General features: G+C 40.6%; 4 protein-coding genes and 1 long non-coding RNA gene across 10 annotated transcripts; 3 read left to right on the forward strand and 2 right to left on the reverse strand.

Annotated features, from left to right (window-relative positions):
• The first annotated feature begins 3,970 nt into the window (after window positions 1–3,970).
• LOC116197800 (beta-carotene hydroxylase 2, chloroplastic-like) lies at window positions 3,971–6,727 on the forward strand. Its single transcript, XM_031528049.1, has 7 exons — window positions 3,971–4,494; window positions 4,670–4,729; window positions 4,812–4,883; window positions 4,992–5,126; window positions 5,824–5,949; window positions 6,202–6,258; window positions 6,369–6,727. Exons 1-7 carry the CDS (start codon window positions 4,066–4,068, stop codon window positions 6,444–6,446), a joined length of 957 nt encoding a protein of 318 aa, XP_031383909.1. The 5' UTR covers window positions 3,971–4,065; the 3' UTR covers window positions 6,447–6,727.
• Window positions 6,728–13,200: 6,473 nt separating this feature from the next.
• On the reverse strand, window positions 13,201–16,074 carry LOC116196180 (deSI-like protein At4g17486). Of its 3 annotated transcripts, none has more exons than XM_031525776.1 (6): window positions 15,784–16,074; window positions 15,464–15,678; window positions 14,821–15,082; window positions 14,390–14,457; window positions 13,719–14,021; window positions 13,201–13,565 (listed from the first exon to the last, which is right to left on the reverse strand). In XM_031525776.1, the coding sequence occupies exons 2-5, from the start codon at window positions 15,596–15,598 to the stop codon at window positions 13,746–13,748; spliced, it is 741 nt and encodes a 246-aa protein (XP_031381636.1). In that variant the 5' UTR covers window positions 15,599–15,678; window positions 15,784–16,074; the 3' UTR covers window positions 13,201–13,565; window positions 13,719–13,745. The 3 variants fall into 3 exon arrangements, with proteins under 3 accessions (XP_031381636.1, XP_031381635.1, XP_031381634.1); XM_031525775.1 differs by having other exon boundaries at window positions 13,201–13,574; XM_031525774.1 differs by having other exon boundaries at window positions 13,502–14,021; window positions 15,784–16,073.
• On the forward strand, window positions 13,789–14,655 carry LOC116196182. Its single transcript, XR_004154786.1, has 2 exons — window positions 13,789–14,075; window positions 14,291–14,655. It is a non-coding gene; the product is annotated as an uncharacterized LOC116196182 (long non-coding RNA).
• A 2,410-nt stretch (window positions 16,075–18,484) lies between the features above and the next one.
• LOC116196282 (probable receptor-like protein kinase At5g24010) lies at window positions 18,485–21,558 on the reverse strand. Its single transcript, XM_031525931.1, has one exon. The coding sequence runs from the start codon at window positions 21,299–21,301 to the stop codon at window positions 18,803–18,805; it is 2,499 nt and encodes an 832-aa protein (XP_031381791.1). The 5' UTR covers window positions 21,302–21,558; the 3' UTR covers window positions 18,485–18,802.
• A 1,771-nt stretch (window positions 21,559–23,329) lies between these two features.
• LOC116193986 (probable RNA-binding protein 18) lies at window positions 23,330–25,230 on the forward strand. 4 transcript variants are annotated; one of them, XM_031522724.1, is made up of 5 exons: window positions 23,330–23,519; window positions 24,043–24,202; window positions 24,316–24,389; window positions 24,490–24,616; window positions 24,694–25,230. In XM_031522724.1, exons 2-5 carry the CDS (start codon window positions 24,200–24,202, stop codon window positions 24,958–24,960), a joined length of 471 nt encoding a protein of 156 aa, XP_031378584.1. In that variant the 5' UTR covers window positions 23,330–23,519; window positions 24,043–24,199; the 3' UTR covers window positions 24,961–25,230. The 4 variants fall into 4 exon arrangements, with proteins under 4 accessions (XP_031378584.1, XP_031378586.1, XP_031378585.1 ...); XM_031522726.1 differs by having other exon boundaries at window positions 24,046–24,202; window positions 24,683–25,230; XM_031522725.1 differs by having other exon boundaries at window positions 24,046–24,202.
• The last annotated feature ends 511 nt before the right edge of the window (window positions 25,231–25,741 follow it).

Below are 25,741 nucleotides of genomic sequence, written 5' to 3' on the forward strand. Positions count from 1 at the left end.
TTAAAAGAAAAATTCATTTATTATGTTTGAGAGGGAAAATCTGGTTTGGAGTTTCAACTGGTCGAGAAGGTTCGGCCAAACTAACTGAGAAATCTCGAATCTTCTGTCTGAAATATCCCAAGCGTGCGCCCAGATGCATGGGTTGTCCAACGTGGCAATGACGTGGATCGGCGGAGACCTGGTCCATCTGATGACACTGGGAGATACTGCTAAGTGATCCCTGAAGGCGTATAGATCTGGTCCATGCGATAATATTGTGGCCATGGGGGCCGTTTCATGGGCCGGGCCCAATGGACTGAGTTTTAAGCGTGCGAATTTATGGGGAACCAATGAATGTCTCAAGTCCAAAGTTCTCCCCCTCTCATGTGTTTCGCAACCCCAATTCAAAATGGACATTTGGCCCATTAAATAAAAAAATCACTATAACAGATCCAACCTCGTGACTTACGTACATCCCGCTTGTCACTATATAATTCCCATTCAATGGGAGCTTCCAATGTACGTGATATGAGAGTATAATATTTGGGATCTCTATATTGGTGAATAGCTCGGGTTTTAAGAAAGGTACTCTTCCTGTGAGATACTTGGGGCTCCCTCTTGTCTCGGGCAAGCTTTCCACGAAGAACTGCGAGGCTCTTACTGAGAGAATCCTAAAGCGTATAAGGAGTTGGTCTGTGAAACACTTGTCTTACGCGGGACGAGTACAGTTGATCAATTCAGTACTTTTCAGCATGGCCAGCTACTGGTGTATCCACTTCATTCTTCCCAAGAAAGTCATAAAGTTGGTGCAGCAGAAGTGCAGATCCTTCCTCTGGAAAGGCCTTGAGCAGCATATAGGAGGAGGAAAGCTCGGCTGGGAAACTCTATGTCTTCCAAAGTCTGATGGAGGACTCGGTATCAAGGACCTAACCCTGTGGAATAAGGTATGCGTACTCAAAAACCTTTGGTCTCTCCTCGTGCGTTCAGGGTCTCTTTGGGTGGCCTGGGTTGCTAAATATTTAATCAAAGACCGAAGTATTTGGTCTTTAAGGATACCTGGTGATTGTTCTTGGAACTGGAGAAAACTTTTGCAGCTGAGGACTTTGATGTCTCCCTATATCCGCTATTGTGTTGGCCCTGGTACGAATGTATCTTTCTGGTATGACAAGTGGTTACCGGTCGGTTCTTTAATAAACTATTGCACCAGGGGGCTCCAGTGCTTTCCGTCGATTAGGGAGCACGCAACAGTTAGTTCGATTCTGGTTGATGGATGCTGGCATTGGCCTAGAAGCTCGGATCTGCAAGCTGGCCTGCTCCGTGATCTCGCTAATGCAATTCAACTCTCTAATCGTGATAGGGTCACATGGACGGCTCACAAATCCGAGACATTTTATGTTGCTAGTGCGTGGAAATGCTTTAGTCCCAGAAGCCAGAAGATGGAATGGAGGAACGCAATCTGGTTTGAGGGGCAGTTTCCTCGATCCTCTTTCATTAGCTGGCTTTGTATTCATAATAGATTGAGTACAAAAGATAGGCTTATGAGTTGGAGAATCTCGATTACTGCACCCGAATGCGAATTCTGTAGTTTGGAATTGGAGACCCGAAATCACCTCTTTTTTGAATGCCCTATCACCCAAGGGATTTGGAGAAGTTTATTAGACCGTGTTGGAATGAACAAACACAATGTCGACTGGAATACGGAACTTTGCTGGGTCTCCTCTCTCCGTGGAAAGAAGCTGGATATTATTTGTCTTAAACTTCTCTGGACTCACTACATTTACTGCATCTGGAGGGAGAGGAACGCCAGGCTCTACCGGAATCAAGTCTCGCCTCCAACAATTATAATACGAAGGATCTTCTCGGATGTGAAAGCAAAGTTGTCTGTTCTCCCTCGATTCTCATGTAAAATTGCACACTCTATCATTGCGAGGCATATGTTTCACCATTTTGATACTGCAACTAGTTGACTTGGGAGTAGCTCTTGGGTATTTTTTATTTTACTCCGTATAGTGGAAAATGGTATTGGTTTCTGATGTAAATTCATCTGTTATCAATGAAGTTTCATCATTTATCCAAAAAAAAATATTTGGGATATTTTTCGACATCGGATGGGATGGAAGTTGGAAACATGCCTTGTTTTAATAGGAAAACGGACTTCGACAAATTCAATGCGTTGGGACTTGGGAGATCTATGATACTATTCTAAGACGAAACGGTATAATTTTTCCCAACTTATTAATTCTCAATGCGATCCCTGCAGAGTCGAAAAGGGGGGTAAATTGGAACAACTTGCTTGACAGGTGGCCTCGAGTATTTAAATCCGGAATGACAGACAAATAATATCCAAGGCTCGTATCATGTGCATAGTAGCCAGATAAGGCCAACGTGCAGCACCGACCCGGCCTTCGCCGTTGATAGATAAGCAGCAAGCGGCGGGCCCATGCAGGCGTGGCGCGGGTCTAATTAGGAGACACCAACGTCCCAGAAAAGGTTTGAGTTTAGAGATGGTAATGGCTGTTACGTGGAATCACGTGGCAGCGAGTGTAGTGGCAAAAATCCCATCGAAAGGTCCAATTAATTTTGCTGTCCGGAAGGGTATGCGGTGCGGACGTGATTTGCTGTCGCCCCTCAACGCAATCCTACGGCGGCTCATGAGCCTCACGTTTACCTGTACGAGGCTGACATGTGTCAGTGTCCGTCGTCCACACAGCGCCACTCTCCCTTTAGAGGTAATGCCCCTCGGCACCCCAATTATCACAAAAATGCCACTCCCCAGCAATTAAAATACTTTCGCGACGTGCCTCCTCTTTTGTTGGAAGGAAGCCAAAAGAGGCACCGATGACTAAATGGAAGATTGTAATATTTAATTTGCTCTAATTAACCGGGGATAAAATAAAAGAAGAGAGATGGATGCATGATTCCTGCCATGATAATGTTGAAGATACGAATAAATTATATTTTTAAAAGGTATTATTGATAATCTTATTAATGAATTGTAGCTTTAATAGGTCATATTTAAAATTCATGCAGAGAAGATGACATGTTTGTTGTTCAATGAATGTAATATTTACATTAATAGTGGCAAGATTTTATTTAGGAAACATAATAATGAGATATGAAATTATCTAATTTGATTAGTAAAATGCGAAAGTTCACAGCCAGAAAAACGAGGAGTTCAATAACTTTCATATATCTAATTTGATTTTAACTCAATGTATGCAAAACGTAAATGTGCCATACACAAGCTCTATTTATGCTAAATAATTTAGCACTATTAAGTCATCAATTCAATTGGATAATTGTGAAAGGTTATCTCATAATGTGATATTTTTAAAATTAAAGACAAGTATCCACCTCCACATTTTTCTCTGTATTTCCCTCATTTTCTTTTTGTCACCTCTCTCTTCTGACACCCTCATGCCTCCTCTCTCTTTCTCCCCACTCTCTTCGATAACTCTCGTAATAAGATGAATCTTTTACAATTAAATGAGTAATTAACATTAAAACTACGGGTGTGAAAAATCAAAGTGTAAAATTGAAGTACCTAAAAAGTATATTAAGAATATATTTACTCAGAATCTATTTGTATCAAAGAACATATACGGTAGTGGTGTATGCATTTGTCTAGTGACTAAGAGATCTCAAATTCGGTACTCGTTGTGGAACTATCAATGTCCATATTATGATATTATAATTTTTATTTTATATTATTATTAGGCCATACTCCTACCCCGTAATAAAGAAAAAGAAAATATTTGTATTATTTTAATAATAATAATAATAATCATGATATAATACCGTGCGTGGAACGGTCACACGATATAATATTAACCAATGACTAATTTAAGATAAAAGAATGTGGGTGCAAGTGCAACCCACCTACTCGTTCTGTGGGTGGCATTTCAGTAATTATAAAGAGAAACATGTCCTTTCTCCAGAGACCGTTGTCCGCGTTTCCGCACCAAAAAGTGCCCGAAGGCGTGGCCTGCGTACATTTATTGCCTTCGTAACGGAAGAGTCCAAGTCCTCTGTTCCCATCCTCCACCCCCACACTCAACTCTCTCCTCCGCGAGGCTACCACCGGCAATGGCGGCAGGCCTCTCCGCCGCCGCATCCCCCCAGCCGGTCACCGCCTCCAAGCTCTCCCCGCTCCTCCTCCTGCCCACGCCAGCGGCCTCTCTCCCCCTATCCCGGCAATCACTCTTCGCTCCCTCCCTCCCCAGGAGCTACCTCAGCTACTGCCGTTCCCGGAGAAAGGCGCGCCTCCTCACCGTCTGCTTCGTCCTGGACGAACGTAAGCAGAGCACTCCCACTGAAATTCTCTCTGGAGAGTCCTCAGAATCGGATGACGGCACGAAGATTGAGCCCATCGTGATAAATTCTCGAGCGGCAGAGAGGCTCGCGAGGAAGAGATCCGAGCGGTTCACTTACCTTATCGCGGCTGTAATGTCCAGCTTTGGGATCACTTCCATGGCAGTTATGGCCGTTTACTACCGATTTTCCTGGCAAATGGAGGTAAAAAGTTCCTCGCATCCCCCACAATTTTCCGTTTCAGCTCATAGCGAATATTTTAAGCTCGTGCATCAATGTCGGTTGAACCTCGTACTCATATTTTTACTGATGGCGATGGTCCCTAAGTTCGATCCGTTGAATTGAAATTGGGAAACTGAGCTGGATTTGATTTGTGTAGGGAGGGGAGGTTCCTCTGTCGGAGATGTTCGGCACTTTCGCACTCTCTGTGGGCGCTGCTGTGAGTTTCCTCCTCCGGTTGACCGGAAATTTATGTGTTCAAAGTAAAATCATTCCTGACCGTCCAATTTTCATATTCTCAGGTGGGTATGGAGTTTTGGGCGAGATGGGCTCACAAAGCTCTATGGCATGATTCTCTGTGGCACATGCACGAGGTAATTAACCAAATCAGATCATAGCTAGGCCTGATCAGATTTCTCTGTGGGGGGGGGGGGGGGGGGGTTGGTTGGTGCTGATGTTCTGTGAAAATTGCTCAATTGCAGTCCCACCATAAACCCAGAGAAGGCCCTTTCGAGCTCAACGATGTGTTCGCCATCATCAATGCGGTACCCGCCATAGCTCTCATGTCCTACGGTTTCTTCCACAAGGGACTTGTTCCCGGTCTTTGTTTCGGTGCGGTAAGTGAAGCTTAATGGCAGTCGTTGCTTTCCCTTTTATGACGGCAAATCTGTAGGAATTATAAATGGTTCAATCGGCTATAGGTGATCGATAGATAAAATCGTCCTGATAAAACCTGCACTGGCCAACCCAGGCTCGTCGTGATGGATAAATGGTTTTGACTGGCTATTTGCGGCAAATATGTGGCTCGCAGTGGTAGCATGGACACTATTGTGAATTGTGATTGAAACAAATTAACTTGTTTGGTTTTACAACATGATTTTAACTCTAATTCACTTTAACTTCACTTATTTTCAATTAAACAATACAATTATTACTTCTTTTTTTTCTCAATTTTTTTAACTATTTAATTTAATTTTTTAATACTAAATTCTCTCAATTATTCATTATTTTTTTCACAATTCAACAACATAATCATTACTTTATCTTAACTATTTATTATTTTTTCACATTTTTATCATAATTCAACAATACAATCATTATAAATAAATTAAAATCAAAATTTAACTTTACTCAACTCTAAAATCAAATACGACATTATTGTCAGTGAAATCGTTAAGGTGGGATGGGATTATCCTGGGATTAAGTTAGCTGCTGTAATTATTAATTCATTAATTTATTTAATGAGAAATTGGAGTCATCGTCTGGGTTGGGTCGGAGTAACGAGGTTGACTATATTAATGGAATTGGAAGCAGGGGCTAGGCATCACAGTGTTTGGGATGGCCTACATGTTCGTCCACGACGGTCTCGTCCACAAGAGATTCCCGGTGGGGCCCATTGCCAACGTGCCTTACTTCAGAAGGGTGGCTGCAGCCCATCAGGTAACACATTTCCGCCAATCACATGCCGTCGCTAGATATTCTCCCTCCCTCCCTCCCTCCCTCTCCTATCCTATCGTATCGATCATCACTTAAACAACGACCCCCACAAAAGAATCCAATCCACAATGTCTCTACTCTACATACAGTGGTATGTGTTACCTATGTCTTTTTTTTTTTTTATAATGAAATGCTGAGGAAACGACCGTCAAAATTTTAGGAATTGATTTTAAACTGGTCTTGTTTGTGTTTCAGCTCCATCACTCCGACAAATTCGATGGCGTTCCCTACGGGCTCTTTCTTGGACCGAAGGTAATTAGAACCCAATAATTTCTCCGATTCCTTTCAGTTGTTAACAATATATACTGCGCGTGTTTATCGTTCTATGATAATTTGAGACTCATGCTATCGTTGTGATGCAGGAACTCGAGGAAGTGGGAGGCCTGGAGGAGTTGGAGAAGGAAATTAGCCGGAGGATGAAATCATACAAGGGCTCATAATTGTTAAAATAAAATTTCCATATTATGTATATGAGACCCAATTTTCACTTTTAACTTAGGATTTTTCTCTGTAAAGAATCAATCCATAGTCATGAATGAGAGGAGAATTTTGGGTTGGCCATCGCCGTTATCTTGTCTAAGTCTAGCAAAAGTACAGCGTATTGGGGAGGGGGAAAAAAATGAAAGTCAACATGTGTAAGAGTTAAGGTCTCATAGGATGAAGCTCATTGCCAAAAATCCTGCTTGCATCGCTATTAACCTGCAATATCTTGTTTGTGTTGCGGACTATGGATCGTTATGAAAAAATTATTATAATACATAGTTCAAACAAATTTATTAAATTTACTTATAGGTATATTTCCTAACAAGACACGAGATTAATATTTTTGATAACGAGAAGTTTATTCGCTCGGATCATGAGCACTTTAGAAGTCCATGATCAAGATAAGTTCATGTGGAAATAGATAGCATATAAGGAAATTTGAACTTACGATTTTGCAAACTATTCAAAAAGCAGATGCACGTCCCAACCATTTGCTTTGATATTTGGAAGTTTGACAGGAGATTAATATTTTAATACTACATTATCTAAAATTTATCGGTATTAATTCACCAAAAAAAATATATTGGTATTACCTGAACTATTTTTGTCCCTTTTACCGACCGGTTGCTTTTTGTAGAAATTCTTGGAATAAATTATTCGACGAATCCCGGGATTGAGATTTGCTCCGTTATTTTACAGTCACGTATCTTTGACTCAATCGACAACAAAGGATGCGGTTGGATCTAACAGAAAAATGTGTTCGAATCCTCTGCGTGCACCTGTCCAGCTTCAGTCATATCATATTTATCCACCAATAATGGAGTCCAAAAATATTGGCACGTCCCGTTCGGTCATGGAAGAGGCGTGAAAGCTTCTCCATTTCCACTCTTTTTTCCTCTTGGAATATAAATTATACAATTAAATAGGATTCAACCAGTGGATGAGCAGTGTAATGGTCTTGATAAAGGCCCGATTCGACCTACTTTATTATTTATTTTTTATGAATTAAAGGTTAGATCGAATTATTAATTCGCTGTGGCTGTCCCAATTAAGAGAACCTAACCGCCACGAAATGTTCATTTCACCATAGCTCATTGAGATTTTAGCCTAATTTGATCACCGCAGCCCCACCAACACACTAATGAATTAAGTCCAAGGTCCACTCACTGAATCAAGTACAATAGACCAGCCTACCTTATAATCAAGTAAAAGAATGCTCCCTGTTAACTTTTTCTGTAAATACTCTCTATTAATTCAACTAGTTAGTAAAGACCCTGCTCACCTGGATATATTCCCACTCGAACTTACTTGCAGGATTTTCATGTGGTCTCTCTATGCATTAGTGAATGAAATTCCTAGAATCCCTTGTTCTATTAATAGGAAAAAAAAACTATCAGATAAGAAAAAAGATAGTATTGGACGTTGTATCATCAAAAGTTATCACTATGAACTCCTCGAGCCAAAAAAATAGTATTCTTATCACCTAAAAATGGCGAAAATTTTAGCTGATTATTTCTCACAATGATGCAGTGAAAAAAAAAATAGTTCACTATGTAAATTCATGGCTCACTAACCATGTGTTTATAAGCCATTATTTCTGTTTGCTACAATTTAATTAATTAGTACTTCCTTATAGCACTCGGTGAGGTACGATTCCTCAAGAATTCTTGAAAAATAGTTGGATTAATGGAACTGTTAAGATGAAATACATTTTTTAATAACAAATATAATGTGAAATCGAGAGATTTTTTCAGTCTATTTTATTTTATTAAAGCTTCTAATATCCGTTAGTTCTTATTGTTGTATTCTATTAGATTCATAAGTTATTGTTATAATTCAAAAGTGTCTTATGAATTTTTTTTATGACAATTAAAATTAGTTTTAATCGATAAATTGAGCACACTCAGTAATATCACCGAAAAAGAAATTGGCTTGAAGGGTGAGCAAAATAGTGATAATACCAACCAAAAAGTCTTTATGATTCATGCAAACGCGTCGTAAAAGGAGCAAGTGTTGACCCACAAACCACTAACGAATGTGAATGGGCTACGTGTTGGGCCTAGGCCTCGCTTGTGTGGGTGGGGGGGCACAATATCCCCTCCTATCCCCAATCTCTCTTCATGAGATTGAGAAGCGCAAACCTTAGTGGCCCGTCCACCATATATTGTATAATTATATTGCAAGTCATCAAAAAGCAGGGGTAACTTTTTAGAAATTTGCTTAGCATTATCCTCAACCTAATAATGCCTAATTTTGCATATATGTACCAATTACGAAAATCAAAATGCAAAAGACTATTGCCTATTCAGGTGCATCCACTCGACACGGAGATCTTGTCTTGACATTAATCTTAAAAGGAGAGCTAAATTCGCGAGCCAAGCATTGACGTGTCTTCTCAGCAAACAACCGTGACACGCGCAATAAGGAAGTTGCTTTTTATCGAAGAGATGTTCATAATCTTCAAGTTTGAGATTTCAAATTGAGTTTCTCACCTACTGATATCCAAACATGTCAAATTACTCAAACGATTACAAAAAAACACATAATCCATCAACCCAATAACGATTGAACTTCTCGAGATAGTTTACTATACAAGCGGCTCGACACTAAAAAGGGGACGTCTGTGGGTGGATCTATCACGAAAGTTCAATAGAAAGTACATTTTCCTATATTTGCGGAAATCAGTTAACCGAAAAATTTGTCAACATGAAATTAGTGGAAAGCTCAGCTACAGCTGACTTTGATAGTGCCATGGTGGATATTCCATCTCCTTTCCCACCGCCCAACCAATGAAATCGAGCCCGACATTCACTGACAGGGCAAAAACTTGGGATTGGGCCATCTCTGCCTGTCTGCCTCCACCATGTGTCTCCTTCAAAGCCGCCTTTTCTCCCCAAGCAAAATGTGCCTTTTAAAAGTGGAATACTGTTATACTATTCATTCAACCCTCCCTACGCGTGTTTTTATTTTCTTTCTATTAATTTTAAAATACAATTATTTTCATAATTTCCTTTGGTTGAAAAAAGATTGTTATTAATATTAATATTAAATAATAAAGTTAATAAAGAATAAAAATGCCCAGGAGAGAGAAAAAGAGGGAAGGAACTGTGAGAAGAAAAAAGGAGGAGAGAGTGTACTAAGCCCATGACTTTCTATTGTAATCAACATTAGAAAGAGGAGAGAGGGCATAGAGAAAGAAAGAAGAGAGTGAAATGTTATTTTTAGTGGTTAAGATACGCATAAATTTACTAAATTTTCCTCTTAATGTCCAATAATTTTGGAGGATACTAAATTGATAATATTAATCAAAAAATTGTTGATTAAGTGATAAGTAGCTCTAAACCCTGTAAGGATGAGAATACAAGTTCGAATCCCGAGAAGAACATTTGTTGGGAGAGAAAATAATATTAATGCTTGATATCCCGAAATTGCATGAGTGATATCTCTCGCAGTTTAAATTTACCGAAAAATAAATTGATAATATTATATGGCGAAGTGGATTTTTGAAATATATGAATGTTACCCCAATCACCACCCTATTCCAATTTGTAATATAGATGACGTTTTTTGTTTCATTTTTTTACTTAAAAAAAAAACTTAAAATACGGAAGACATTCATCAATGGTAACTACCTAGCGAAGCAATTGGCGGGCATCAATTTTGATTCCGGGCTTTGTTTCCCCGGTTATAAAAGGGGAATGAGATTTCCCCACTTTGGAGTAGTTGAATTCCCTGGATAGGAGGAATGGGATTTTGATTCCCTCATACCAAACACTTGAAATTTGAATAAAACGTCCCAGATTCATTTTTCAAATTACTTTTCTCCCAATTAAACGAACTCTAAATACAAACTAGGCAAAATAGTGGAGATACCCGATATGGATGGTCCACCTGTATGTAAATACTAGTGAGCTATAACTCTTTTTTTTTTTTTGCTGAAATCATGAGGATTCATTCATTCATAATATGAAAGGGTACATCCGAAAATGTTTAAGAAAGTAAATAGAAATCCCAGGGGATTTGGCCTAGTGGTTAATGTGCACTTAAGTTTGCACCGAGACCCGGGTTCGAATCCCCTTGGGGCCACCGGAGCGCCTTTGGCGTAATTACCTGCTCCGTGCGCCGCCGGGGGTTCACGGAGCCTCGGAGATTAGTCGGGCGAAACCCGGATACCCCGGGTTAGCAAAAAAAAAAAAAGAGTAAATAGAAGATCAGAGTAACAGAGAGATCCTCCTTGGCAGACTATATGAAAAATTTTTAAAGGTGGAAAATAACAATCAGTTAATTGGATGTACTAGCTCCTGACATACTGATCAAACGCCAATTAGTTAAATCAAACGGCCCTGAAGACGATGCAGTGAGCCATACATAACAGAATGACTCCGTCACTCGCATAATAAGAAATTCTCATCCAGTATTCAATTCTCATGATGGTGAAAACATATAATCTCGTCTCTTACTATTTATGTCATACCTAATTTTCATGATATAATTTCAAGCATCGAATTCATATTGTCGAGGACCTTTTATCTTTCCTTAGTTCACTTCGAATTTGAAATTTGAGATTTCATTGGATTAAGCGTATTTAGCTTGATTACTTTCATAGATATACTCAACTCGAAAGCTTCTCATTTGCAGGACGGGACTAAATCACAAGAAAAATAAACAAAAATTGAAAAACAGAAACGAAAGATTTATCCTCCAACGAGTGTAGATCACGGATATATCTACGCGAGTCAAATTTTCCCGATGAGTAGAGATTTTCCTTTCTCGATGATTGACTTTGCTTCTATTTCTACTCCAGTAGTGCCCATTCAAGCGTTTCAGCGGATTTTAAAGAGTTCATCAATGGATTGAGAGCTAAGACTTACTGAATTATCGGACGATGGATAAGAGAGTTGAGAACTTGTGTGCAACACTGCTGGCAGGCAAGGCGAGGGTAAGAGTTAATTGAGCTCACAAATTTGCCCAATGGGCTTGGGCCGAAACCTCACCACCAGGTATGGGCTGGGCTAGTGAAAACCGGGAAAAACTTCCACCTCAATCAAAAGGCTCCTACACCACCTAATCACAAAGCGACACGTGTCCTTAATTTGTTGATGGTTGACGCCATCGTTCGTTCTTGCATCTTCTCCAGCTTCTTCCGCAAAAAATCTCTGCACTCCACTCTCTCATTCCCGTCGACCCGAGCAGAAGCGATAGAGAAGAAGTTCCGGTCAGGTCCTCCTCGCCATAGCAGAGAAGCTTGCTGCGATTCCCCTTCAATATCAATTCCACCGCATCAGGTTTTGATTTCTTCGCTGTTTATGTTTTCCCCCAAATCAGATTAACGAAGCAATTCATGTTTGAGCTCATCTTCTGCTCCAGTCTCGAACTAATCACAGTGGTTATGCCATTCCTTTCGAATCTCCGGGCTCAGGCGATCAGCTTCATTCAGAATTTGACGTTTCTGTAACTGTCTGGTGTAAATTTGTAGATCTCTGATTTGAAAATCCAGACGAGGAAGAAACTTTACTTGAATTCTAAGTTGCATCTACGTTCTTAACATGATGTCCTCCTGTTTCATTTCTGCTGTAGGTTGGACTATGTGAATGATGATGTTGTTGGCACAGTGGCCGCTGCTTCCGCGAGTTGATATTAGCCTGTAGTTTCCGCCTGAGTGCATAGTATTAGCAAACCCCTCAGGGTTGTGGAGGATTAGGAAGGATGCCAACAATTCATGGGAGTGTGAGTTCTTACAGTGTCACTCTTCTTCTATCTCCTGCCGTGTCGGTTTGGGAGTGTGTTGTTCGTAAGATGAGGTATTCCTACATACCGGAGTGGGTGTAGTTTGTCTGGATATCGAGGTTCTTTCTCACATATATACTAGAGCTAGAGCCTAGGAGGTACGCATTGCAGAGGAAGACTCTGCAAGAATAGAAGCTAGATCAACTTAACCGCAGTCGGGGAACTGTAGAATCGATTATCATGAATGACCTGGTGTGCAATAGAGCACAGCCTGTGGTGAAAAAGGCGAAGAAGAAGCAAATAGTGGATGAGGTGGATCGACTTAAACAGGCCGAGAAGAAAAGATGCCGCCTGGAGAAAGCTCTAGCTACGTCAGCAGCTATTCGATCTGAGCTAGAGAAGAAGAAACAGAGAAAGAAAGAGCAACAGAAGCTCGATGAGGAGGGTGCTGCAATCGCTGAAGCTGTGGCTTTGCACGTCCTCGGTGAGGACGCTGATGAAACATGTGATGGTGTCTGCGACAAAGACGATATTTGTGGCGAATTCTTCAGGAGCTGTCAAATAGAGAGCTTACCTTGTTGGAAGAGACCGATTTGTTCGCTCGAAAAGATTGGTTGGGCATGCGACACTGGTGGATCGAAGTTCATATGGGGCGGATCCATCGATGACGAGGTATTTCCACTGGGAAATTTCAGAGGGAGCTTATATGAACCCAAAAATGAATAGAGTGTTTGGGAGAGTCCCAGATATTCTGCTGGTTTCTCGGCAGCACAGGCGGTCTCGTCTCTCCAGACCACCACAGAAGATGCTGGCGTTGGCTCACTCAGTTAACTGCACATGCGGACACAGTGCTCTTATCTGTTCAAACTTCCAAGTCTTGGTCCCGTGGTGTTCTTCTCTCGAACTCTCAATCATATGCTCATATCGTTGCTGAGAATCTCCCTATACGACGGGACTTAGACATCATATAATGTACTGGTAATCTGGTACAAGTCTTGCCCGTGGTTCACTGTTTATAAATTAATAAATAATGTAATGTACTGAGCATCTGTTTCTGTCATGCTTGCATTCTGATTTCTATGCCAATTCTCAGCAGTTATTCTTCTTTCGAACTCTCAATCATATGCTCATATCGTTACTGAGAATCTCCCTAAACGACGGGACTTAGACACATATAATGAACTGGTAATCTGGTAGAAGTCTTACCTGTGGTTTGCTGTTTATAAATTAATAAATGACGTAACGTACTGAGCATCTGTTTCTGCCATGCTTGCATTCTGATTGCTATGCCAATTCTCGGCAGTTGTTTATAATGACCTACTCAAGGCAAAGCCCACTGTTGACGTTTTCTGCAACAACTTAACAATTCAATGAATACAGTTCAAATACTAACTTTCAAAAGTTGCAACCAAATCGGGAGCGTAGTTTGATGAGAAATGAAATTAGGCCTGAATACAAAACGAATGATTGGTCTAATAAAACAAATGTGGAGTAGTACACACCAAATAGCTTGTTATATCTACTGGCCATCATCCCTTTGAATTCTGTCGTACTGGTGTTTCCTTAGCTTCCTCCGTTTTATGCCACAATGCATCCTCTTCTTGTTTATTATCCTCTTCTAAACTGTTTGATGGCTTGGCACCTGAGGTGATAAGGTTTTTAAACCAAGTTCCTTGACATCGAGGAGTGCCTCTGTGAGAACTGGTGGGTGAATCTGGAGAAACTGTAGAGTTTGAAGCGGCACCCAGAAGAAACCGATAGGCGACTTTGCTAGCAGATACAATCTCCGTCTTGGCTTGCCGAAACTGCAAGAAGAGAGCAAGGAAAAAACAAAAGCTTAGGGGCAGGCTTATAGAGAGGTAAATTAAGTTAAGCAATCTAAAAAAGGAAAAACAATATAAAGCAGCACTTGCATAACTTGGTGACAGGCTGAGAAGAACATTGCAATCATAACTCAGATAATCATAGTAATTGGTCAGCAATTTATATAAGCAATTTAATAGAGATGTCAAATATCGTTTGATATGAAACAGATATCATTATCAAAAATCTCTCTCACTCGTATGTTATCCAGGGGGCTGGCAAACATATAAGCATGCCTAATGGCGATCCAACAAAAATAAGGAAGAGGCGCTCCTGAAATGTGTTCAACATTTACAGAAAGGCATCTTACCCGCACTGCTGTATTTCCAGCTACTACCATTGCAGCATCACCAGCATTGGCAAACCGATTGATCCAAGCTGCAGGAGTAAAAATATATGAGGCTTTATCATTTTCTTAATTCTCATGCAGTGCTTATCTTCGTAAACGTGAAACGGTTAAACGACGGGGCAAATTATCCAAGGACTATCATGTTAAGGCAACATTTTGATGAAATCATCCCGTCCCATGTGCACTACCGTATCATATGTAAAATTAAACCGGTTGATTTCTACAGAGCATTATGCCTCCAACAAGCCAATCTCTGACTTACAGTTTCTCCTCAGATCAGGTGAAAGCCTGGCATTTGCAAATACGACCGAAGCAACACATAGGAAGATCTCGACATAAGAAAGCTACTTCTAGACGACAGAAAGAAAATTTAAAACCAGCTACAGCTATACCTGGAGGCTTTTGTACACCAAGTCGTCCACAGAACTCATCACAGAAGTGATTGCAGTTTCTTGCCAACAAGTCATATGTACTCCCCGGCCACTCTCTACTAAGTTCTCTCAAGATCTGATTCACTTTGGAGATCGAGAACTCGGTTCTTCCAAGAACAATGCATTCACGATATGTATACATGGGATTCTGTCCCGAAGGACAGCTGAACACTCCACTTCCTCTTTCGCAGAACCCGAAAGACCATTCATCATCTCCGTACACCTGGCGAGAAGAAACATAAGATTCTGTCAACTTACTCCACAGAAGGGGGCAGAAGACATCGCAACAATCTTGCCCGGAAGCAGTTTGTTAGTTGCTTCCGCATTCAGGAGAAGAACGCACAGGAGAAGACTAACAATCAGAATCCGAAGACAGTCTCTCTCTCTAATGTTGTACAATGGTGAGATCAGTGTTTTGACTAGGCAAGAAGACAAAATCCACATGCTGCAATGACATACTATGTTTGAAAGTGCAGAGAGGATCTGTGGATCATTCAGAAAGTAGAAGGACCGAAACAAAGGAATGACAGCACGTTTCTCTTCCGGAAGGATCCGTTCTTTAACTTGGATCGACCGAGAGAGAGACAGGGAGAGAGGGAAATACCTGAACAGCGCTGTGGAAGATGCCGCCGACACCCATAGTGTCCTTGAAGATACGGTTGATCTGCATAATGGTGTTGTTGGTCTTCTCGGATCCGCTGTTGGTCACATCGTAGATGTGCAGTATCACTTCCGTCATCTTCCTCACCTCAACCGGAAACCTAGAAACCACAAACTGAACCGCCCCGCCCCGCCTCGCCAAACTTCTTCTTCTACTCTCTGTCAAAAAGAAAGACTGCCTCTTTCCCTATCCCTCTTTCAAATTGAAACTGAAATTGAAGTCAAAGAAAGTAGCATTGGATTAAAAAAAAAAAAAAAACTCACTTTCCTTCTCGACACTCTCCTAAGATTCCATTCTCCGTCTCGAACTTCTCTCAAGATTGTTCCTTTTTCATGAAAAGGAAAAGCTTTGTCTCTCTCTGCTGGAATCGGATGGATTTCTCCGGTTTTCAAAATCGAAGACCTGTTGCTGACTCCACGCCACTGAATCTCAAACGACAAAATATGAAATCTCCCTCTCTCTCCCTCTGAAAAAATGGCGGAGCATCGTATTGACGGAAGCACCCCAACTATTCTTCACAAATACGGTATATGCCATGCTTTTTCTTTCCAAAACTCACTTTCAAAAATCAGAATCAAAATTTGAAAAGATAGATTGTTCTCATTTATATCTTGTGCAATGGAGAAAATTTTAGATGATCTTATTTTAAATGACGTGATTAGAAAGAATTAATAAAAATTTATTAATAAAGAATAATTATGTTAATTATTTAAGAGATTAGCACTAAGTCTCTAGTTTCATGTAAGTTGATTGGTGTTTCTTTACGTCATGTAATGAGATAAAATCACCTAATAATTTCTCTACGCAATGCGTTATTGACAAATTTAAGAGAACATTCTTCACAAAATTCGTTTAAAAATATATAAGATAGTTTTCAAATAAACCAAGTTACTGTCAAGCAATTGGCAACTGATGTCTACAGCTAAGACAAACGAGTTCTAGCAAACAGTTAATTTGTGGAAACAAAATTAGAAACAGTTTGAAATCAATATTGTTCATATTGGAGAATTATCTTTTGCCTAATGCAAAAACAAAAGTTACTTTTCTTCTCTTGTGAAGGTGGAAGTAATGATTTTGGCGAAGGGTGGATAACTAGAGGGCAAGGGGGCCAGTCTGGCAATAATCAATAGATAAACAGTGTAATGACGATTGTACCCTTTCAAACTTTTTCTTTTTTAATAATTCATGGATTTACTTTTTATTTGATCTTGGAGTTATTTTTTATTAATTTACTTCAATTTAATTTCACATATTTTCAATACAATAATATAATAATTATTATTATTTTCAATTTTTTATATTAACTACCATTCAATTCGATTTTTAAGATCAAATTCTCTCGTCTATTATTATTTTTTTATAATTCAACAACACAATAATTATTTTCTTTTAACTATTCATTACTTTTATAACTTTTTTTAATATTAAATAACACAATTATTACTTTATTATTTTCTCCTTCCACCTTATTATTATAATTCAATTAAATATATACGTGCATAGTTAACTCAACTCCATTTTTAAACAACCTTTAAAGCTTGTGTTTGCTTTTCGAGTTGGAACCCAACTTGCTTTTATGTAATAATTACAAGTGTTGATAAATATAATGATGTGTGAGAATATATATCTATATATATAAATATGAAAGTAGATGAAAATTTTATTGTTAAAAAAATCGGCATGTATATATAGATGTGAAAGTAGATGGAGAATTTATAATTAAAAATTAATTATAAAAATAGTTAGAAATGATTGTATTGTTGACTAGTGAGAGAATTTATTATTAAAAAAATACATATATAAAAAGGTAATGATCGTATTGTTAAATTGAGAAAAAAATAAAGTTGAATTGAGTTAAGTAAGATTACAATTAACAAAACAGGCCGACCTCTCATGCTATTCCCACCTCCTAATTTTGTGTTAAGGTTCACTTGCCAGTGCAAAGACTGCTGAAACTAGAGAAGATGTTTTCGGCACGATAATATTCGGAGCTAATTGATTCCCCAGCACGCGAAACGCATCGTCCGTGGCATATATCGTATAGTTGGGGAAACGACTCGGTAGATCCGGGAATATATCTTTCGATTAGCCGTACAGAGAGGGAGTCTTTATCAATTATTCTCCTGTGGGTCTTTGCAATAAACATGAGCTTGCAACTTGATTTTGAAAAACTGTCCCTGCAACATCACCGGAAGGGTATCATTCCAGCAAAACCGCCGGGCTACTGAGGAAGGGTATCCTCTCCGGTCGGCGAGAGAGAGGTGATGATGACGGCGAAGACGATGATGACCAATGATGATCGCATCCATCCACATGAAGATTCGGCTTTCCTTCTAGATGGCGATAGAATGATATTTAAGTTAGTGCACCATCCTCATCCTCCACATTATCTCTTCTATTCACCAAGCCCACATACATAAAGAACTCTCTAACCCACATGGAGAGAAGAGTGGGTGACAGGATGGCCGGGTCCCGATCACACGCTCCATCTCCAGTGCTTCCACTAGCCCGACTTAATAGCCGTCAAATCCGTGGAACCCTATCAGTCAAATATGAATCCCCCCCCGGCTTGGCCAAACTTCAGGGGTCAGGTGCAGCGGTACCGGGTTAGGAATGGTAGAGCCTTGTTACGACTGTCTCAATCATGCTTGGTGTAAAAGGATAATAAAGAAATGGAACGAGAACATTGACATATGTTCCCTCCTTTAACATGATAATAATTTCGTTCGGAAACGGTCTCATTCATTTTTGCCAAACGTGGCTGAGAGTATGCTCCAGCCTGCAATTATTGACTCTTAAACAAATCCTCACTACATAAAAAGCCATAATAATCGCAAGGACACTCTCCATCTTAAGCATCAATTGAAAGGAAGACTCAATAAACAAACTCAGAACGACTGACTTCTGATCCTTAAACCTTATCCGTGACAGTTGTCTTAAAATGGTATCATATTACTCCGCAGCTTAAGCATCAATTCATGTAACTAAGTACAATACAAGTTTCAGTATCGAACAGATCTTTACTGAACGAGCAAACAATCAAAGCTGAAACTTAAGAAAGAAGCCGCAAAGACAGGTATGATAGAGAGCGAAAATTCCACCTTTATTAGCAGAACATTCAACCCGAAACGAACAAACTCTACAAGAACCCAGCTATGTACAATTCAATCATTAACCATAAGTAACGATTTACTACAGATGCAAAGCTATTGCAGTGGAACAAAATGAATAATAACTTACTTACCTGTCAACTGGCGAAAACAGAACTGATCTCATGGCAAACTATCTGCCTTCATTTGTTATCAACTGCGAGAAAACTTGGCTCGTATTTGTCTCCGAGCTCCCATTTCCTTCTTCATCTCGCTCGATTCTCACACTTTGCGAAGGAACCCATGGAACAGTTGTCGCAGAAGGAAGGTCTTGCATGCCAATTTCACTATCCTCGTGGGCTTCTCTCTGCTTCTCATTCTCCTGTAGCTGTAAACAATACTCCAAGTTCCATAAAACATCGCCCATGCTCGGCCTGTCGACCCCATAGTCAGCAAGACATTTCTCAGCCGTTTCTCCAAACTTCTTCAACGAACTCGGCCTAATCTGCCTGACAAGATTTGGATCGATAATTTCCTCAAGCATTCCCTTCTTCTGCCACTGCATGGCCCACTCAGCTAAATTCACCTGCTCCCTTGCAAGAAGCGGGTCCACCGCAGGTCGGGCACAGAGAACCTCGAAGAGAACAACCCCAAAGGAATAGACGTCCGATTTGTCCGTAAGTTGCTGTCTTCGGAAATACTCGGGATCCAAATACCCAAAGCTACCCTTTACGCCGGTGCTGACATGTGTCTCATCGAGGCGCGGGCCTGACCTCGAGAGCCCAAAATCGGCGACCTTTGCAACATAATTCTCGTCGAGCAATATGTTGGTCGATTTGATGTCCCGGTGAATTATCCCCTGGGCTGAGCCCGTATGCAGATAGTGGAGCCCTCTCGCGGCACCAATGCTGATCTCAAGCCTCTGCTTCCAAGTTAATGGAGGAAGCCCTGACCCGTATAAATGGTGCTTTAAGGATCCCTTCTCCATGTACTCGTAAACTAAGATCATCTCGGACTGTTCCTCGCAATAACCAACAAGGGAGACCAGATGGCGATGGCGGATTTTGGATAAAATAGTTATTTCTGTCTGGAACTCTGGAAGGCCCTGCCTTGATCCAGGAACACCTCTCTTGACTGCAATCTTCGTTCCGTCTTTCAAAACGCCTTTATATACCATCCCAAATCCCCCCGAACCGATGATCAGATTCTTGTCGAAGTTGTTTGTTGCTAATTGTAAGTCTGCGAAGGGAATTCGCAGGCCAAGATACCCGTTTTGCCCAGGCGAGGTTGTGGCAGTGTTCTGAGAGGTTCGACTATGAGAGCTGCCTCCGTACACTCGTAAAGGAGTCCAAGCCACACTCTCTGAGGGTCTCGATTTTAGTTTTTTCTTCTTGCACTTCATAACCATTAAAATCACCAGCAGTACCACCAAACATAGACCGACGAATCCACCAAGAACTGGACCCACTATCACCCAAACATTTCTCTTCTTTCCAATGGTCCGCGAACCCGCAAGAGTGACCAGTTTCATGATCTCAGCGCCATTTAGAATAGCATTCATCCTCATGGGGCTGCTCAGATCAGAAGGGCCTACACTAACCCTCACGACCTCCGAAGGACTGGAATCAACGACAAAGTCTATGTAATAGGGGGATGCAAGCAAGTGATCCATGAGAACCGACAAGTCTAGGTTAATATAAGCTGGATAATCATCGATGTACACATCGAAGTATAGTTGGTTAAGGCTAGTACTCACTATATCACAGAAGTGCAACCGAACCAAGTGACTAAAACCACCAGAACCAACAGGGAAGTCCCAAGTAATATTGAATTTCGAATTAATGGTCGAGTTGTCGCGGTTCATCTCCTGTGCTGTCATATAAACATTATCAGGTGCGACTTCCCTGCTCGCGCCGCCACTCTGGTAATTGGGCGGGTGGGTGGTGGAGACTCGTTTGGCGGCTGATTTAAGGACCAAGTAATCGTCGTCGGGGATCCAAGTCCTCCACAGGGTATCATTGAAAGGGGTCACATTGGGACCTCCGACATTAATCCTATGGACAGTCTCTAAAACTTGCGAAGACATGTTCTTGTATTCCTGTGTCCCAGCATCGGAAATCAACCTCGCCCCGTCGTCGAGAATCAAGTCCGGAGGAGCAGAAAAGACCTCGATTGCATTCACGAACCCGAACCCCGAACTGCTGCTCGGGGTGAAAATGATATCGAGAGAATTCCCATCTACTTTCAGGATAAATTCTTTAACCACGGTAGCTTTGGTACTAAAACCGCTCAAGACCGAGAACCCATTAACGGATACCCCAAAAGCCGCAGACTTTAGATCAAAGCTGTGAGCTGAGAAGGGAGAGAAGTGGAAGCGTACCAAGTGGGTCCCATTCTTCTTGATGTCGAACCGGTAGACGGAAGCAGCCGTGAAGACCCTGGCGGTGTTGTAGAGCTCCGGGGAGCTCGGAGGTGGCTTTTGGTCGGTGAGGGAGACTGAATGGTCGTCCTTGGAGAGGAAGGTGGAGCCGGGTCCGGCTGAGTCTCCCACGAAGAGGCGGCCGAAGAGGCTGGCGTTTGTGGCGGAGCCGCAGCTGAGGAGGTAGTTGTCGGAGGGAGTGAAGGCTGAGGAAAATGGTAGAAGAGCGAGGAGAGGCAGGAACAGGAAGTGGAAAAGCTCGTCGGGTCTCATCGGAATCAAGCCTTGACCCTCTCTCTCTCTCTCCCTCACTGTGTGTGTACTCAATTGCGCTGAAGAAGAGCAAGAAAGCTCATCAGTAGCTTTTATGGTGAAGAGAGGGGTAGTAAGTAGCACAGCAAGGAAAAGCTACGGGGGGGTGGGGGTGGCATACGAAAGTCAAAATTCGGAGTAATCATCATCCTCCTACAGAAACAATTTCGCTCCTTGTTCATGTCTTTTTTTCCTCAAAGTCTGGTTTCTTTTTTTGAAAAAAACTTATTAGAAAGAACAGGAGAGATATTTTTTTTTTCTTCTTCTTTTTTATTTCCTTCCTGTTTTGATCCAAATCTCCTACATCATAATCATGATATGATATAAAATGGGAAAGGTAATGTCACACAACAAATTATTTACAACAACATATAATAATAAAACACTAACTTCGTTGCGTTGATGTGATGTAGTATTTCCTATCAATCTACATTGACTTGGTTCGTGAAATTTCAATTTTTTTTTTTCATGTCAATCAGAGATACATATATGACAGAGTGAAAAATATAACACGTCACACTTCACCGGCACCGCAGATTGAAACAAAGACAGAGCAGGAGGAGGAGGAGGATGATGAGGAGAAGAGAATCGTACATAAGTTCGATTCCACATGGCGTATTTCTAAAATGGTAATTGGGAGAGTGATTGGGAAAAGGACATGATGTAAAATGAAACCGGGCTGGGACTGTTGTCGTCGGTGCCCCCTCCCAATGTTCCTTCTCTCTCTTTTTTTTTTTCCTTTCTATTTTCATCCCCTCCATTGGGTTAATTACTCCCCAATACAAAAAAAAAAATTAAAAATGTAACACTTTGATATATAAAAAAGTTATTATTATAACAATCGAGTACATAGGTTTTTAAAGATATTACAATCAAGCACATTCTGTGAATTTCTACTGACGAAATTAGCGAATGCCACTGTAATTAATTGTAACATCTTTAAAAATATGTGTACTCGATTGTTATAATTTTTTTTTTGTACAATAATATTACACCATTAAAACGATATGTATTCACGGACTAGTTAGCCCCCTCCAATTCCATTGTTTGGGAAGGGAAGAGCTGTCACCAACCATCTGGAATATGGATAATGCCACCAAAAATGCCTCTATCATTAATGGGATCTAGCTAGCCCCTATAACTAAAATCCACATTGCCATGATTCTTCGATTAGTCATATGGAATCTCTATGGAAAATCGCACCACCGCCAAAGTCCTTTTTCGCTGATAGACCGGGGAAAAAAAGAAAATTTGCAAAAGAGGTCATTCGGTTTCTTATTTTCTCCTCTTTTATTGAGTTAGAGATCGATCATAACCCATGGAAATTTGGGGAAGCACTCGGGAAAATCGACTTCTCTTAATACAATTGGATTGTTTGAAAGAACGAGGAAATTAATTTGAAGAATATCATACATGGATATGGGAAGAATTTTGCTTAAGCTCGATTGAGACCGAAGTAGGACCGCCGATAAACGGTTAATACCTAGTAGACTTTTCTTCTAACTGTCCTTGGTGTAAAGTCTTATTGTCAAAACAAACTCGTGGTCATTTTATTTGAGGTATATGTAATAATTTAGCTAGATCAATTTTTTTCTTCGGTAAAAAGATGGGGCTGAGGCTATAAAGTGTTGCAACTGATATACGATAGTAGAAGACGATATGAACGAAAAAGCAAAAGGGACACACGGAATTGATTACCTAGTTCGTCAGTAATTCTGACTACGTCTGGGGGCGTCGCCAAGTCAGGTATTTCACTATTTTGAGTTAGGGTTACAAGAGATATAAACTGCTGTTTATAAAGGGAACAAACTACAACAAGGGCCGTGGGTAAAATAAGCAAGAAAAACAAAATGGATAAACAAACAAAATTAAAAATAGAAAAAAAATTCCTGGCCTAAGAAAAGAGAATAGAAAGGCCCGAGAAAGTCATGGCTCATGGTCTTAGGTCCACTGGGCTCAACTCAACAAATAAGCTTCGAGGACATGCAAAACGTCGTCGTTGCTCTATTGGGACGCTGTGCTGCTCCGTCCATCCTCTCCCTCCTCGACTCAGAGAATCTCTGCATTCTCCCCAGCAAGCACAGCACCCTCCGTCGCCATTCGCGTTCCGTTTTTGGATTTTCCGGTGCTCTCTGCTCCACCAAGTCAATCAATTGATCATATCGGGGCAGTTTGAGACGTAAGCTCCTTTCTTTTTTGTCAGCCAAGTTTTATTTTCTTTTTCTTTGGCTTATTTTCTGGGCGGTTGCTCCGTCGTGAAAAGAGATGATGTTTTCTTTAGGTTTCCCGTGATCAACTTCCTAAAGATTTTACTTTTATGTGTAGATTTCTAGCCCGTGATATATTCTCATGATTTGGGATTCACTCACCTCAAAAAATCTTCTGATTTGCTACGACAGGTCCCTGTCTGAGGTGACCCTTAAAATGGGTTGCGCAAAAAATTTGATTTTTCATTGCATTTTTTTTTTGGGGGCTATTGTGTGTCTGATATCGTATTCATAGATAAGACAACATTAACAACAACCTAAAGGCTTGCTACATTTCTCGTTGTCCTAAGCAAAGCAGCATCAGTTTCATGTTCCAGTCAAGAGGTTACGAATAATGATGCTTATTGAAAGGATGAACTTGGATGTGATTTGACTGTTGACTAAATAGATGTAGTTCATGAGATGAGACTCTCTGGGATTTTTTTTTTTCCCCAGCAGTTTAATCCGGATGAAGGGATGAAGTGATTCTTATCGCTTTCCATCTACTTGGAAAATCGAAGGAAATCTAGCGGATGATGCTTCAGAAGTCTCGCTTTTGCTTAGACTGATCGGAGTCTCAGACAGCCTGCCTTACTGTTTAATTGTTTGGATCATGGTAAAACTGAACCTAGTGTATCTTCTTTACTTGTTGAATTTGTCTGTCAAGTGTATGTATTTACTTATGGCATAACATCCTATCCTATGGCGGCAATGAATGGATGGATATAGGATTCTAATGGCTCTGTCAACGAGAAGTGTGAGAACAGACTCTACATTGGCAATTTGGACTTGAGAATAACTGAGTAAGCAAAAAATCTTTGAACCTTGATGCTTTTTTGCTTTAAATAGAAAGTCTGTATTGCCATTTTCACACATGATTGAGATATCAATATAATCTATTAGGGCTGCTCTAATCAAGATGTTCTCGCCATTTGGGACAATCGTGTCGGAGGACTTCCTGTGGCACACCCGTGGACCCAAACGTGGAGAGCCACGTGGGTATGCTTTCATCCAGTACAGCACCAAAGAGGTAGGGTAAGTGGACTGCTGTTAGATGCCTCCAACGATGGGCACCATCTAATTTTTTCATTTAAAGTGAGTATGCAGGAAGCTCAGCTCGCCAAGGAGAAGATGCACGGGAGACTAGCCTGTGGCCGTCCTTTAGTTGTTCGTCTTGCTAGCGAGAAGTACTTTGCGGAGACTCTGGAGAGACCTCCAAAGGCAGCGGGGCCAGCGAGCAGGGGCAGCATCTCGAGCAGCAGTTCGAGTTTGGGCCAAGGCTCGAGTAGGAGTGCCAAGATTGCTGCGATAAAGAGCAAACTCAAGGTCTTGGAGGAAGAAAGTTCTAATTCCAAGAAGCAAAGACCGAGTTGATACAGATGATGATAGTAAAACATCTAGCCGGTTACCGGGCGAAAGTTTCTGTAGATGGAAGGAGGAGCTGTTCTTCCACAGTTTCCGGAATGATATTTGACTGTGTACTTGGCTCGGCTGTATGAAGTTTCTTGGAGCTTTGTCCAGCCCAAGTTGTTGTGTCCTGTAAAAGCTGAGCAGAACATAGAAAGGATTGGATCGAAACGTTGCACTGTGTGTAAGATTGAAATGATGAAAGACCCAATAATGCGCACTAAAAGATTCTGCTTATAACGGTTCTATTCGATCAGTTCTATTCTGCTAATAATGGTTCTACTTGATCAGTTATGTGCTCTTTTCACCAGCAAATTCGCCCTTCACATATATGTTCAAACGGTATATATACATGACGAAATAAATAAATAAATAAATATATATATATATATATATATATTTCGCTAGACGAAATAAACCTTTTCTTATGAGAAGAAGAATCTGATTCTGCGTATGTGCGTGTGTTTGATTTTTTTTCCTAAGTAATTTTAATTTTTACTTAAAAAGTAACTGAGCTGTTTGGGTTACTGTTTAACAGAAATTAAAGCTAGTTAGCTCGAGAGGTAATTGGACTTCTCAGTTGAATTCTGCTTCTTTTTAGAAGGAAATGATACTAGACACTATTATCAAAAAGTTATGTTGGCTCATTACATTTATTTAGTCTGAAAGAAGAGGAATTATAGGATTTTCAAAGGTAAAAAGATAGCTCATAAAGCCTTGATTCCTCAAATTATAGAGATGGTTCACC

The sequence above is a fragment of the Punica granatum genome, chromosome 2, assembly GCF_007655135.1.
Source record: "Punica granatum isolate Tunisia-2019 chromosome 2, ASM765513v2, whole genome shotgun sequence".
Classification (NCBI taxonomy): Eukaryota; Viridiplantae; Streptophyta; class Magnoliopsida; order Myrtales; family Lythraceae; genus Punica; species Punica granatum.

Bases quoted from the DNA above. Each gene is read 5' to 3' on its own strand.
- LOC116197800 (XM_031528049.1), top strand. From the start codon at position 4,066: ATGGCGGCAGGCCTCTCCGCCGCCGCATCCCCCCAGCCGGTCACCGCC. The intron at 4,730-4,811 runs GTGAGTTTCCTC...TCATATTCTCAG, and splicing joins CACTCTCTGTGGGCGCTGCT to GTGGGTATGGAGTTTTGGGC. The intron at 5,950-6,201 runs GTAACACATTTC...TTTGTGTTTCAG, and splicing joins GGGTGGCTGCAGCCCATCAG to CTCCATCACTCCGACAAATT.
- LOC116196180 (XM_031525776.1), bottom strand. From the start codon at position 15,598: ATGACGGAAGTGATACTGCACATCTACGATGTGACCAACAGCGGATCC. The intron at 15,083-15,463 runs GTATTTCCCTCT...TCTTCTCGCCAG, and splicing joins TCTTCCACAGCGCTGTTCAG to GTGTACGGAGATGATGAATG. The intron at 14,458-14,820 runs GTATAGCTGTAG...TTACTCCTGCAG, and splicing joins TGGTGTACAAAAGCCTCCAG to CTTGGATCAATCGGTTTGCC.
- LOC116196282 (XM_031525931.1), bottom strand. From the start codon at position 21,301: ATGAGACCCGACGAGCTTTTCCACTTCCTGTTCCTGCCTCTCCTCGCT.
- LOC116193986 (XM_031522724.1), top strand. The intron at 24,390-24,489 runs GTAAGCAAAAAA...ATAATCTATTAG, and splicing joins TTGGACTTGAGAATAACTGA to GGCTGCTCTAATCAAGATGT. The intron at 24,617-24,693 runs GTAGGGTAAGTG...GTGAGTATGCAG, and splicing joins TCCAGTACAGCACCAAAGAG to GAAGCTCAGCTCGCCAAGGA.